Source organism: Zeus faber (genome assembly GCF_960531495.2).
Source record: "Zeus faber genome assembly, chromosome: 6".
NCBI lineage: Eukaryota > Metazoa > Chordata > Actinopteri > Zeiformes > Zeidae > Zeus > Zeus faber.
In genome coordinates, this window is record NC_137201.1 from 20437838 (window position 1) to 20451973 (window position 14136).

The 14136-nt window shown below is 44.9% G+C and overlaps 1 protein-coding gene across 1 annotated transcript; it reads left to right on the forward strand.

The window, feature by feature from the left end:
- Positions 1 to 861: 861 nt before the first annotated feature.
- On the forward strand, positions 862 to 5151 carry lmo2 (LIM domain only 2 (rhombotin-like 1)). The gene is made up of 3 exons (XM_080001898.1): positions 862 to 1363; positions 2575 to 2790; positions 4297 to 5151. Exons 1-3 carry the CDS (start codon positions 1323 to 1325, stop codon positions 4520 to 4522), a joined length of 483 nt encoding a protein of 160 aa, XP_079858024.1. The 5' UTR covers positions 862 to 1322; the 3' UTR covers positions 4523 to 5151.
- The last annotated feature ends 8985 nt before the right edge of the window (positions 5152 to 14136 follow it).

Genomic DNA, 14136 nt, shown 5'->3' on the forward strand with positions numbered 1-14136 from the left:
AACTGCTGTCCCAGCCCTCCCTCCTCCAGCCACGCCTCAAGCACTGGCTGCAGATAAGAGAAGGATGTGAAGTACACAGAAATTATGATGTTATGTATGTATGTTTTTATTTATTTTATTTATTATAATAATAAAGATATGTATTAAAAATAATACGTATTATTATTATACCCAGAGCATATCAGAAAATACATTAATAAGTACAGGAAATGAAATGACAAGAAAATAATTAGTTTTTCTGTCAGGTGTTTAGTATGGCATTAATTAAAGATAATATTTTCAACAAATTTTATTATTATTATACTCAGCTTTCAAGTACAGAAAATGAAAATAATACATAGTTAATACACAGTAAGGCCTTAGTTAATTATAATCCCTTAAACAATTTATTTATCCTTATCAATAATACTTAATTATTATTATTATTATTATTATTATTATTATTATTATTATTATTATTATTATTATATTTTTTATTTAATTATTATTATTTATTATAGTATTATACCCAGAGCATGTACCCAAAAGCTTCACAATTATTTGTATCTTTATAAATTATTATAACAATAATAATAATAATAATAACAATAATGATAATAATTCTACTTTACATACAGAAAATAGTAAGGCCTTTCTCAATTACAATATCTTGAACATTTTATTGGACAGGTTGAATTATGAAAAAAAAAAAAAAAATGAAAATGAAGAAAATCTCATCGCTCCTAAGCAGAAACGGTCGCGACACACTTTATCTGGCGCCTCATCTGAATTGAAACATGAAACCAGCCAGGCGTGAGTCCCAGTCACGACCAACGACCCACGACCCCACTCACGACTTCCAGTGCGTGCGCGCCGCTGCTCCGTCTGCCGCTTTAAGAGCCGCTTCCCCCCATTGTCACAGGGACGGAGCAGGAAGAGCGGAGCGGAGCACAGGGATTTAAACCCTCAACCATGCCGCGTCTGCCCGCAGCCCGCTGGGAGGAAGGGACTCGCCCCCTTCGCCGGGAATAACGCCACTCGATCAGGGTTCATCCCGGCGTCCGTGGGATCACAACGCGCCCCGAGGACCGATGCTGGATAACGGATCACGCCACAGCGGTTCATCGGTGTCCTCCATCACCGTGTAACGCACCTTCTGCCCCGCGGGAGCTGCTGCTGGAGCTGGAGCTGCTGGAGCTGCTGGTGCCGCCGACTCTCAGTTCAAGTTTCAGGCCGAACCTGCTGCAGACCAGGTGGACTGGTCTGTTTGACAGCTCCCGTTCATACGCTTTGAGACTCTGGAACGAGGGCTGATCAACTTGGATTCCCCCCTTTTCCCTGGGATGTCATCAACAATAGAGAGGAAGACCCTGGAAGCCAGTGAGTAAGTATGGTGCCGCAGGATTGAAATAGACTTTCCTCCCAAATAAACAAGTCTCAAAATACTAAGTGTGTAGCTATTAGGAATATATTTATATTTCATTTTAAAAATGGTCTAAAATCAATCATCTATTTGAAGGAAATTCTCAGGAAATTACAACGGTTTTCATGGAAAACATGGGCAATTTTGTAGCCTACACATTAAAAACATTGTGAAAAGCCTACTTTAGCCTGATTACTGTACACACACACGCACGCACACGCACGCACGCACACGCACACGCACACACACACACACACACACACACACACTGTAGGTAAAGGTCAGTAGTACTATAGGCAAACTTGTCGATTTTGAAAAGTATGTTGAAAAGATGTGTGGCAAGTATCCTAGTGCGGGAAATAACTGTGAAAGCTCGTGTCACACACTGTTCTCACGTCTATGTCGCTGGAACGGCGACTTTTCCCTTTCTACACATGTCTGAAAACAAGTCAATAAAATGTTGTGTAAAAGGCCGACAGAATCATTACAATCATTTAAGGGTTAGTCATGAAAGTTATGAAACAGCCGCCTCCCATAACAAATGTAAAGTTGAATTACTGTGGTCCCAAATCACCACCAGAGGGCTGGGCCAGCGTTCCCTTCCTCCTAATCCTAAACGTCCATTGGAAGTAGACTCATGTACACTGGCATTTAAACAGGGTAATAACTTCTAACTTACTTAATTTCTCAGGGTTATTGTACATGGCAAATTGATCCATCTTCTAGTTAGTGTTTAGGTTTATGTACATAGACAAATTGATTCTATCTGGTTTATTTTGTTAGGTCCGTTTTATTGCTTTTTGTTACTTCTTTGGTTTGGGTTTAATTTATCGTTTATCAAAGGGTTTATGGCATATTGTTTTGCTTCACTGTTGATTATTAGGTATATTTTTATTGTATATTGTCACACATTTCCATCCGTTAACTTCAAGGTTTATTGTAAACTGTCGTTTCTTTCTTCCATTTTTCTTCTATTGCCTTATTATAATTGCCTATTTCTCCCACGTCAATCTACCACACTAGAAGCGGTTAAGAAACTGTTCCCGTTCATGGTGTAAAGGAAACTTTTAAAGAGTGACTTGTACACTTACATGACTTCATTTGAATGTAAAGCGCAGCTCCGTGAATGTACAGAAACATTCCTGATTTCCCAACTCGCCGTCCCGCTGCAGCGAGCCGGTGGATGAAGTCCTTCAGGTGCCGCCGTCGCTCCTGACGTGCGGCGGGTGCCAGCAGAGCATCGGGGACCGCTTCTTCCTGAAGGCCATAGAGCAGTACTGGCACGAGGACTGTCTGAGCTGCGACCTCTGCGGCTGCCGGCTGGGGGAGGTCGGCCGCCGGCTCTACTACAAACTGGGAAGGAAGCTGTGCCGCCGGGACTACCTCAGGTCAGTGTGACGGACACCCGAAGAATCAACGCTGCGTCATTGCGGAACAAAACACGGACTTCGCACGTCAAGTTTATTTCTACAGGCCTTAATCACAGCACAGTGTCAAAGGGCTTCACAAACCCACATTTCACATAGAAATCAGGGGCCTCCCCTAGTCTGAACCCTTATCCGGGCAAGGAAAAGCTCCCACAAAACCCTTTGGGGGGGAAAAAAGGGAAGAAACCTTGAGAAGGGTCCACAGAAAGAGGAATCCTCCTTCCAGGATGACCAGGCTGCGATGGATGCAGAGTCGGCAACATTAATAATATAATATGACAAATTGTATGTTTTGGTTTTTCTATACTATGCAACGTTAAAGCTACACTGTTTGAGAGTCTATTTGCTGGTGCAGAGCACCGCAGGTTACACGCCTGCAGGGAAACGGTCCAGGTCAGGTCCGATCCAGGTCGGTCGAAACGGTATCCTCCTGGCTCCGTGACCACGGCAACAGCCTCCTTACGCTCGCAGCAGAGTGAGACTCCCACGCCGTTCAGAGAAGGGGGGGGGTATAACACAGTGGGTTAAAATAAGACGTCAGATCTGTCAGGTAGGACTGCTGTAGATGTTAAGATCCCTTAACTGCGCACAAGAGACACCCGTATTTATCCTCCGGAGCAGACAGGAAGTGGAGTACAGAGAGCGGGGGCCAGGACTGCGGCACTCCTGTCTGGGCTTCCCTCCACGCCCCGTCTCCCCTCCCACCGCCCGGTAGAGATGGAGAGGGAGCTGGGTCCCTAAGTAGCTCACAGATATTTGGAAGAGAACTCCCTCGTGTACTGGTGCTATGCAGTGAAGGCAGGATGAGAGGCAAGTTAACAGGACACATCCTGTGTATGGGGACGGGTGCATAGGAGAAGAACTGGAACGCCTCAAAATATTCAAACAAAGAAGAGACTCCTGCTGCACACACTGAAATGTTGCTTTATTCATTACATTCATGTAAAATGTAATCATTGAATAAAGCAAAATATCCAGTGGTTAATCACATTCAGAATCCGCCAAGCACATTTTTCAAATACAAGTAATTTGTCACAGTGAGGATTGGTGCATTTCTGTACAGAGAATTAGCATAAAAGGGCTTAACAGCCTGAAAAAATAAAAATATATTTATCAGTTCATCAACCAGTTTATTCATGAATGTACAAGGCCAAATTCATTACCCGTAATGTGACAGTGTGACCTATTTGAAAAAAAAACAAACCTACTTTGACACGCATTTGGTTTTCAAGGGAGATTTGGTGGCCAGCTGGGAGTAGACATCTGGTTCTGGAGGCAGAACGCTTGACCCTTTTAATGAACTCTGGGGATTCATTCTACTAATAATATTAATACTAATAATAATTACTTTAATTTATCAATGCCTTTCAAGCAACCAAAGGACACTTTGGCTGCGAAGGAGATAGACAGACAGACAGACAGACGGACAGACAGACATAGATAATATAACATGTTCTCCTCCTCCAGGCTTTTTGGGCAGGACGGACTGTGCGCCTCCTGTGAGAAGAGGATCCGTGCGTTCGAGATGACCATGCGTGTGAGGGACAAAGTTTATCACCTGGAGTGCTTCAAGTGCGCCGCCTGCCAGAAGCACTTCTGCGTGGGCGACCGCTACCTGCTCATCAACTCAGACATAGTGTGCGAGCAGGACATTTTTGAATGGACCAAACTGAACAGTAACAGTATGGTCTAGGACTCCGTGCGACGGTGTCACTATATCTTCTGCCTCTTTTTTTTTCTTTTTTTTTTTTTTTCCATTGGGTGAACAGGGAATTACTGGGGTTTTGTTGTTCTTATGGACTTTGTATACCCTTGCCGTGCTTCCAATCTATGTATAATCGTTTCCTGGTGGCTGGGCTCCACTTAATCCCTGCATAACTCTCTTCTGGAGACCACGGAAGGCTTTACCAGCACTGAGATTTAAGAGAGTAATGAAGCTGCCTATTTAAGGTTTTTGTCTTTGATTGAACGACAACAGCTATACATGCAATAAGTACTACTGATTTTTAGACTCTAAAGCACTGACTAATACAAAACCTCTTGTTGTTTTTTTGCAATGGTCAAACACTGACAAGATGTCTTGATAAGTTTCTCAACAAAGTTCCATTTTGACACAACCAGGCATATTGTGTAAAAGGCCTGGTCAGAATGGGTGTATTGTATTGCCAGGTTAAACTGGTGGCGCCCTCTAGCGGCAGAGCAAGCCTTTGAGACAGCAGTTTTACTCACTTGGGAGATATTTTCAATGCCTATTTTGTATCTGGAGCAATCGTTCAGCTATACGCCCAAGACAGTTTTGGATAAGCAAATGTCTCGTTTATTAAATCAACTATAATGGAAATAATAATAATTTGTGTGTCTGTAACAGGTATCTTTTTCATCTGAGTATTCCATTTTTGTGCATATGTGTAACCACCAGAGGTCGCTCGATCACTGAGAGAAGAGAGAGAGAGAGAGAGAGAGAGAGAGAGAGAGAGAGAGAGAGAGAGAGAGAGAGAGAGAGAGAGAGAGAGAGAGAGAGAGAGAGAGAGAGAGAGAGAGTGTGTGACAGAGAGAGAGGAAGAGAGAGAGAGAGGGAGAGAGAGAGAGAGAGAGAGAGAGAGAGAGAGAGATGAGCTCATGATGTTCCAAGGCTGCAGAATGCGACCTGCATCAAGTTTTCTCTCCACCGAGCGTCTTCAAAGCTGGCAGCCATCACGGTGGTTCTCTCTCTCGTCTTCATGTCTGTCACCCCGCCGTGAGCCGGCCACAAGGCGTGCTCCTCCAGTGCCATCCTTCAACCTCCTGCCACCGCCAGTTATCTTTACTGGCCTGACACACTTAATTGAAACCATGAGCACTGGTTGCGTGTGAGGTTTGGAACCAAGGCGCCTTACCACCACCCATTAGGCAGGGGGAGAGGCGGCGTTAACTGACATAAAATGGTTAAAGAGAGTGATCGGGAAACAATTTGGAAGGGATGGTAGAGACAGTTTAAGCTCAGAGAGCGGTATAGACAGAGGGCGCGGCACAGAAGCTCTGAAAGCCAGTCCGCCATAAGGTCTGGTGACTGGGTGTGGGAGAGCAGCAGAAAGACAGATGATGAAAGCGCTGGGATGAAAGTGAGAGACGTGCTTATGGGAAAAGTAATTTGTTTTCGAGCTGGGTGGGAGCACAACTCAAATTGACCAAAATAGTTTCTCGCTTGGGTTCACAGTCTGTACAGTAGGTAAGGTTCTTATACCTCGGTCAGAATCGGCGGCGGCGCTCCGGCGTGCTCCGGCGTGCTCCGCCTGATCCACACACGGGGTTTCCATGATCTGGTGGGGTCCAGTGTGGTGCCTTGATGAGAGGAGGGGTTGTTCGACATCCTCACACAGGTGGCAAATGTCCTATCAAGCACAGGATTTCTTGTTGAACAAAATGTTGTCTGTCTTTTAAAAATGCTGATGTCATCTGTTATGCTGGGAAGACCAATCCATAGTTAAAAACAGCCGTTTCTTAATACATACTGTAAGTATGGTTTTAATCGGAAGTGCTTTCCAAAGTTCCTGGTAGCTGGCCGCTTTATTTAATTTCACATTTTTTTGTTGAATAAGTGGAGGTTTGTCACCTGATCTCACTGTATTCAGGAGAGGTTTCATTTTTTTTCAGGTCAGATGCATCTGCTTCTTCTCGCTTTTTGTTCCACATTGAGTAACTATCGGGCATATCTGTGTGAGTTTGCCGTCCCTGTGACAAAAGTAGATGTTGAAGACTTCATCTGTGAATGCCGGCATATCGACATTTTACAAAACAAGTTACGTGTTAATACTAGGCCCACAATGATACTGGGCCTTTGCTCACATTTAGGTCAGATAAGTGAAGAAACATCCTGGTGTCATTAAGCTCGGTGGAAGATTTTACTGATCAACAAATCAACTTCACAGAGCTTGTGATGTGTCGGCCGCAAGGCGCTGATGACATGAATACGACTCACAGTAAACTGGGACTCTTTGCTCGCAGGACGGTTACAGTAATGCTGAACTTCACTGACAGTTCATGGAAATCGCCCTGTGTATTTGACCATTCTTACTATGGATCAAGGGTGATGGCGGGAGTGCACACCTTACAGGCTTGTTTTTTTTTGGTGCTGTGAGGAAACCTGCGCGAACACCGAGAGAATTTGCATTGCACTGATCCCAAAACCCCCGGACCCTCCCTGGGGCGTCTGTGCTAACCGCTCGTCCGTTGTGCCCGCCCAAAACTTGGCGGCCGCGTCCAATTGATGTCAGCCGCTCCCATTACAAACGTTTCGCCGTGCTTCACGAAGGGCCTGCCGCTCGGGAGCGGCCGGGTCCTGTCGTCTCGCGACGTCCCCGCATGAACGCGCCGTTGTACGGTCCAAGCCGCCTGCGTTCCGTCGCACCACTCTACACCGCGGCCCTGCAGGCTGAGCTTTGCCAGAGCGCTGCCCCTGCCCTGCACAGCATCCTCAGCAGGACTCAATAAAGCTCTGTGCCTCTTGTGTCATCCTTAGCAGCTGCACACAAGGCCTGGAGTGTAGTGCTGTGTTTGTGTGCAGAAGGGGGCCTGTTTCATCTCCAGTGCCCATGTCACAGCAGCCTCGTACGGGTAAACCTAAAAACATACAGCTGCGCTCATGGAAACCAAGGAGACTTTTCTAAGGATGAAACCACAACGGGGAGCAGCTTGTTTTTATCAAGCAGCTCACCACACTGAGACAGCCGCCACACATAGTCCTTCTCACTTGCGATGCAGTGTTAAATATGGACAGCAGATGGCGATTCTGCTTCAAGAAAACATAGTCGGTGGAGTCCACCGGCAAGTTGTGATGGAGAAAGAACCGGAGCAGAGTCTGGGTGAAGCAATAGAAACAATGGTGAATATTGATCCATAAATCAGACCCTGCGCTGCTCAAGTGGAACGGTGACAAAGCTGGATGCGGTGAAACAGATTCGAGGCCCTGACAGCTCAGTCCAACGACACCTATACATAGAGAGATGTGGTTGGACAATTATCTGCTGCACAACAGTGATTCATCACAGTGTGGCCCGTCAGTGTCGAAACTCATCTGAGGAAGCGAGCCGACTGCTATTGATCATTGGCCGCTTTGGGTTTCACTTGCACTCAAACTTTATCAGATGAAGCTAATGGGGAACATATTACCTCAGCGGCCCGGCGAGATGTGACTGAGGGGAGTTGCATTCCTGCTACGATCCTCTGATAGCCCAGGGGGTCTCAAACCTTTTTTTTTTTTTTTTTTTTTAAGGGCAAGGCCCCCTCACCAGACTGGGCTCTGGCTGAGGAACACCCCCCCCCACCAAAAAGGTGCACATACTTTATCTACCTGTAATACGCCGTTACGTGGCTTAATATTCGACTTAAACATTGTTGACAGAAAATGCCAATCTCACAACAATCCATCAAATCCCCCTCCACCAGGAAAGGTTAAATAAATAAATAATATAATATAAAATGAAATGTAAAAGAAATACACATATAATATCACATAAATATATTGTACAAAATACGCAAATAATTTTGCTGCAGGCCGCCTGCAATACCTTCACGGCCCCCTAGGAGGACCCCAGTTTGGGAACCCCTGTGATGCCCACAGTGCCTGCAGTCCAGGATGGGTGGGTGGGTGGGTGGTGGTCGTGGTGGGGGTGAGGTTTGGAAGGGCACCCACAGAGGGGGTGGATAGGTGGGTAAGAGTAACAGGTGTGCATCCTCTTTCTCTCTGCAGCCATGTTTCACGTCTGGGGTGAACGGGTCGAGGATTTATAAGCTGCAGGATGATGGAGGTTCCTGCAAAACTCTAGATCAGAACCTGCTTTCCCTCCTTGCACCTCCACTACTCTCCCACCTTAAATTATATTTACTGCCCTCCTCCTCTGCCCAGTCTCTCTCACTTTTTTTTTTGCCTACTTCTCCATCTGTTATTTCTATCACTTCTTTATGGTTCTTATTGTTTTAGGCCCCTCAAGCGCTCCTCCCATCCATTATTCCTCTCTAAATGGCCATGTGGATGGATGTGTGTTGTGATGGATTCCGTAATAATATCGTTGTCACTGCTTGCCTGTGTACTTGCACACCTTTATGTTGCGGAGGGGTGGGTAAATCAGCAGAATCACACACACACACGCATGCACACGAACACGAACACACACACACACACACACACACACACACACACACACACACACACACACACACACACACACACACACACACACACACACACACACACACACACACACACACACACACTGTAGGTAGACGTAAGTAGTACTATAGGCAAACATGTCGATTTTGTAATGTGCGGCTCAAGTATCATAGTGCCGGAAATAACTGTGAAACACAAATTGAAATTAGTCAGTCAGATTCAACCTAAGTTACTACCATTTTGATTTTATTGACATATCTCTAGCTGTCACCGAATTAACCAGCTCAGTCAAGAGTAAAAAAAAGTACCGATGGACAATGATCTGTGATTCAAGTGCAGTAAATCTATTTTGAGCCCACCCTATGTCTTTTTCACATGTTTCTCGGGCCATCAGTCATTTTTCCCCCTAAAATGATCCCCATATGCGGAGCAGGGTTCCTTCCCCTGGTCGACCAAGTGTGCAGTGAGTCAGCGGCTGTGAGACCTGCTGGGGGAACAGCGGCGCTCTGCGTGGGGGTAGGAGCACCAGTTGCTCTTTAAGATTCACAAGGGCAAACGGCAATATTGGGCCTCCAGCCACTTGTTTCACTATGGGTAATAAATGTCAAGAAAGCTGCATTTATCAAATGACATGGATTATAAACTGCAGGGATATGGGTTTTATATCGCCAAAACCACCAACTTATTGTTTTGCACGCTTGAACAGAGAAGAAAAATGAATATTTGTGGGTGAACAGAGGAGGGAAAACCGAATTCACAACACACATGAAAACATTCCAGAGGCCAGTTTGTGACCGTGATTGAATAACTGCTGACCAAAAAGTAAAAAAAGGTGATGGAGGAGACGCAGTGCAATTGTGTTTTTCAGAATACAACGGTAATAAAAGAGCATTATTATTTCAAAAGCGAGATCATTTTTTTCTACAATGATGTGCATTTTGGAGCTGCTTATTATTACTTATTATTACTTTATTATCTTTTACTCACGTTTATATTCCATGTTGAGATGTTTATTACTTCTTGTTGTTGTTGTTCCTGTATTTCATGTTCCCCACTGAGCAGCCACAAACCCTGATTTACCCCAACAAGGAAGTACTATAAATACTATCTTATCTTATGTGTCCAATTTTTAAAGTGATTAGATAGGATTTCTCTGCTCTCCCTTTTTCCACATCAACAGACCATACAGATATATGTACGTGCATGAATCCCCACCGAGACATCCTTTTATGTCAATGTTACATAAATACCTCCATGCCAAACAATTTCTTCTCGTCCGGCGCCAAACATCACCAGAACAACGCAACCCACAGAGCCGCTCCATTTCGACATGCATTAAAACAGGACCTCCTGGCGCAGATCGAATCTAATTCCCTCCACTCTCTCTCATCAGACATCAGTGAAACACCGGGATACAGACCATTGCAGTGAACTTCTCTTTCAAGATGTCGGCGAGGGAAACTGCAATTACAGTGGTGGAAAAAGGTGGCTACTGCACATGTGCAAATAAGTGACCGTGCAGCACGCTTTGGATACGCGGCGCAGGGCTCACTGCAATTTCCGTCTTTAATTGGACTTCCACCACTATGCCTGCTTCCAATCAGCCCAAGGAGTTAAAGCTGCTCTGGAGACACATACTGTACTGTACATTATGGTCAACTGCAAACTAGAAGTCCTTCTGAATAATATGTGACTTTAACAAAACAGTTTGCAGCAAACATGGAGTCACAAAAATAGCTAAACTGGAACAAAGCAAATTGGTATGCAGAAAAGCAACCGGGACGTACAATGAGGGGGGAAAACAAAGTCTAAAAAAAAATGTCCTTAAAAGTACATTTTTGAGTAATTTAAAAGATGACAGTGATTTTGAGCAGTCTCTGGCCTTCGGGAATGATTTAAAGTCCAAGGGCCCAGATGGAAAGGGCCCGATCATACACTTACGACTCAGGGTCACAAACATTAGAGGAGCCATGCTGAACTCCATTTAATTAAAGGCGGAGAACCTACCTATAACCTCTATGAAAATCATAATTTTTAATATAAATAATTGTGTGGAAAACACAGGCCTGACTTGGGCGGGGATTGAGAAAGTTGGACTAATACAAACAAGATAACACAAAAACCCCAATGCCCTTTGCCAGTTAGTTATGATAATCACCAAAGCCTCGCACAGCTTGTGTCTGAACACAAAACTGGGCACAAACACTCGGCAACGCGCTTGAGTGCTCAATGCTGGTACCACCCACCGCAGCGCAGAATGTTTTATCCTCATCGATTTTTTTACACCTGCTTTTCCAAATCCCCCTCTAATGTTCAAATCCTGGTGATTTCATCATTACTTAGGAACTCGTCTTTGCTCTTGGGTTCCCTCTCTCCCAGAGTCGCCTTCACCTGGAATCAATCTGTAACACAATCAAAGTGTCCCAACATGAAAGCTGAGTTCTTCCCTTTGATAGTCATTTTCTCTCCACACTTACAGTATACTCTTCCCTTTTTTTTTTTGGTAGCTCAAACAACTATGTCTCGTTTAAAAAAAAAAAAGGGGGATCTTTCTCTTAGCATTATAATAATTTTCTAAGACAATGTGCCGTGGTGCTTTCATTTTTGTGCTTTGCACACAACAGAATGTGCCATTGTCTCAACAAAAAAAAAGCGGTGCACAATCAAAGCAAAGAGTTTGGCTTGTTGAGAAAATGCGCAGGCTCTTGCTTTGAAGGCCTGCAGGCCACTGGGAAGGGCGTGGGGCTGCGGTATCAACATTTGTAGTGGAAGAAATGATGAAGATAAAATATCTGCGATCCAAATTGTTAAGGAGCCAGTTGCCTAAAAACGTATTTGACACTTTGAGGAAAAGACAAAACGCTGCATGCGCCATGGGTTATCTTCTTCAGAGTTTTTGGGTGTTCCCCGAAATGATATAGATCGCCCCAATCCGAGCCGAACCTCTGACGGCGCTTACAGTCTGTGTCGCGTGCTCATCAGCCGTCCCTCACAGCTCCGGAGAAAGAGCGCGAGAGAGAGAGAGAGAGTATCAAGTGCAGCAGGGTGATTAAACTCCAATAGCAGCCTTTGAGGGTTCCAGGGGGGATTTACTCCTGAGTCAACATGCCAGACCCCATTTCCTTCTCACTTACTGCTGCCTCTCAACACCCAACCGGCTGAAGCCCCAGTGGATCTCCACATGCAACGGGCATGGACACAGAACACATGAACCGTGGAGGCAACCCCAGACAAGGCCTGAAAAGGACAAAAGAGAGACGGGCCCAAAAATGTCCTCTTTCACCTTTTTCCGAATACAGATATTTTACCATTTCTTTGGTAAATTGGAAAAGCAGTCATACCGGGACCGAGAACCGGCCATCATGGTGCTAATATCTCAAGGATCTTGTTTGGAAACTTCCCACGAACAACAACACAGCGTCCGTTATCTGTGGCCCGTTGGCTTGGCTGGAACAACTTCTGCTGCTGCTCCATGTGACTTTAATTGACTGATTAGTCGTAATTCAATAAGCAATCGTGGGCCAGTGCGCGTGAGTTTGAGGCGTAAAGCAAAAGACCGCCTGTGAGTGGACCCTTTGTTTATGACCTTCTGTCACTGTTGCTACCTTACCGTCTAAATCACGCGCCCCATGGCATGTGGCCAGCACCCATGGATGGACCCCACCACCCTTATTCAGTCCGTGCTACCAGTATTAACAACCGCACAATTTACAGGTTACATGGCGCGGCCACCTCTTCGGTTTGCCATGTGAATCGCTATTTTTAGTCTTTTCGCTGAAAAACATCACGATTGTCAGAGTTTCCACCGCCGCCCTTTGCGCTTGAAAATGCACATTTGCGGCAGTTCATTGTCCCTTCCGAGAGTCCTGCATTCAGAGTCCCCTTCCGGCTTCCTGCTTCAGAGACGTTGTTTGGCACTGAAGTCCGGAGTCTTGAATACCTTTAACGGCTAAGAAGAAAATAAATCACTGACAGAATATTGGGCCATTATTCAAAATTGTGGCACAACTCATCCTAGCTTGAAAGATTACATCTACATGTGGAGCCATTAGCCCCACACTAACATAGCTGTTTACTGTCATTCTGATCGAACTCATGCAAATTTGGCAGGAAATAGTTGGCGTTAAACTAAAGAAAAAGGAAAATGGCTTATTCCATAGCTTAACTGTGATGCAGTAAAACAGTTCCATAAATTACTCCTAGTCTGCTAATTCTCAGACTAAATCCCGGTTCCCAGCGGAGCCGAAGTCTGTAAAATATGGGTTATTACAAAACCAAAGGAACGTGAGGCCTAAGTCGGATTACCAAGTCAGGACTAGTTATAAAACGTAAAACAAAATACTACATTTAAATCCCGGACTCAAGAAATGTCAGAGAACTCTCGACACCATCTGAGGAGCTCCCTTGTGGAGGCAATCTTGGCAAATGTGCGCAGACAAGTGTGTTATCCAACATGTGTCTTTAATGTTGGCGAGTCCACTTGCCAGCCGTCGTACTGTTGAAGCTGCAGTGCTCCCTCAAGGCTGGTGCCAAGCCGGCCCGAACAACGCAGCAATACAGGGATACTCTTTCACACAACGCTGAGGCTTTTTGGGGAAGCCAAAAGCCCTGTTCCATGCTATATGTTGTTAATCTTCGATCGAGTACTTGTTGCCGAATTCTTAGAGATGTCACAGTGACTACCGTGGCTGGCGAAGGGCCTCCAAACGCACGGAGGTCATGCTGTTTGACTGTCAAACAGGAAAAAATTATGTGGATGTGGTTGATGCACAGACACTAACAACAGGATAATTAAGTTTGGCCTATTTATGTGTAACACATGTTAATGTTCCCCAATTAAAGAAATAAACATTAAATTGTTGTATAAATTTTTATCACGGCGGCACCGCAGCGCACCATCAAGAGAAATATGCTCCAATTAATCCGAATACCAGTGAGGTAAGAGACGTGTATTTTAAGAGCTCGGGGTTTTGGTTTGTGTCCCATGCCTCTCGAGTAAAAGGTAATCCAAGACAGATCCGAAACCCCACACAAACAGATTTGAAAAAAACGACATTACTGAAACGAAACCCCGTTTAGCACAGAGAAACAAATACAACTCTATAGATCTTGTACATCACAGTTGTTTTTTTTGTTTAAAGCAAGAAATAAGTGGCCGC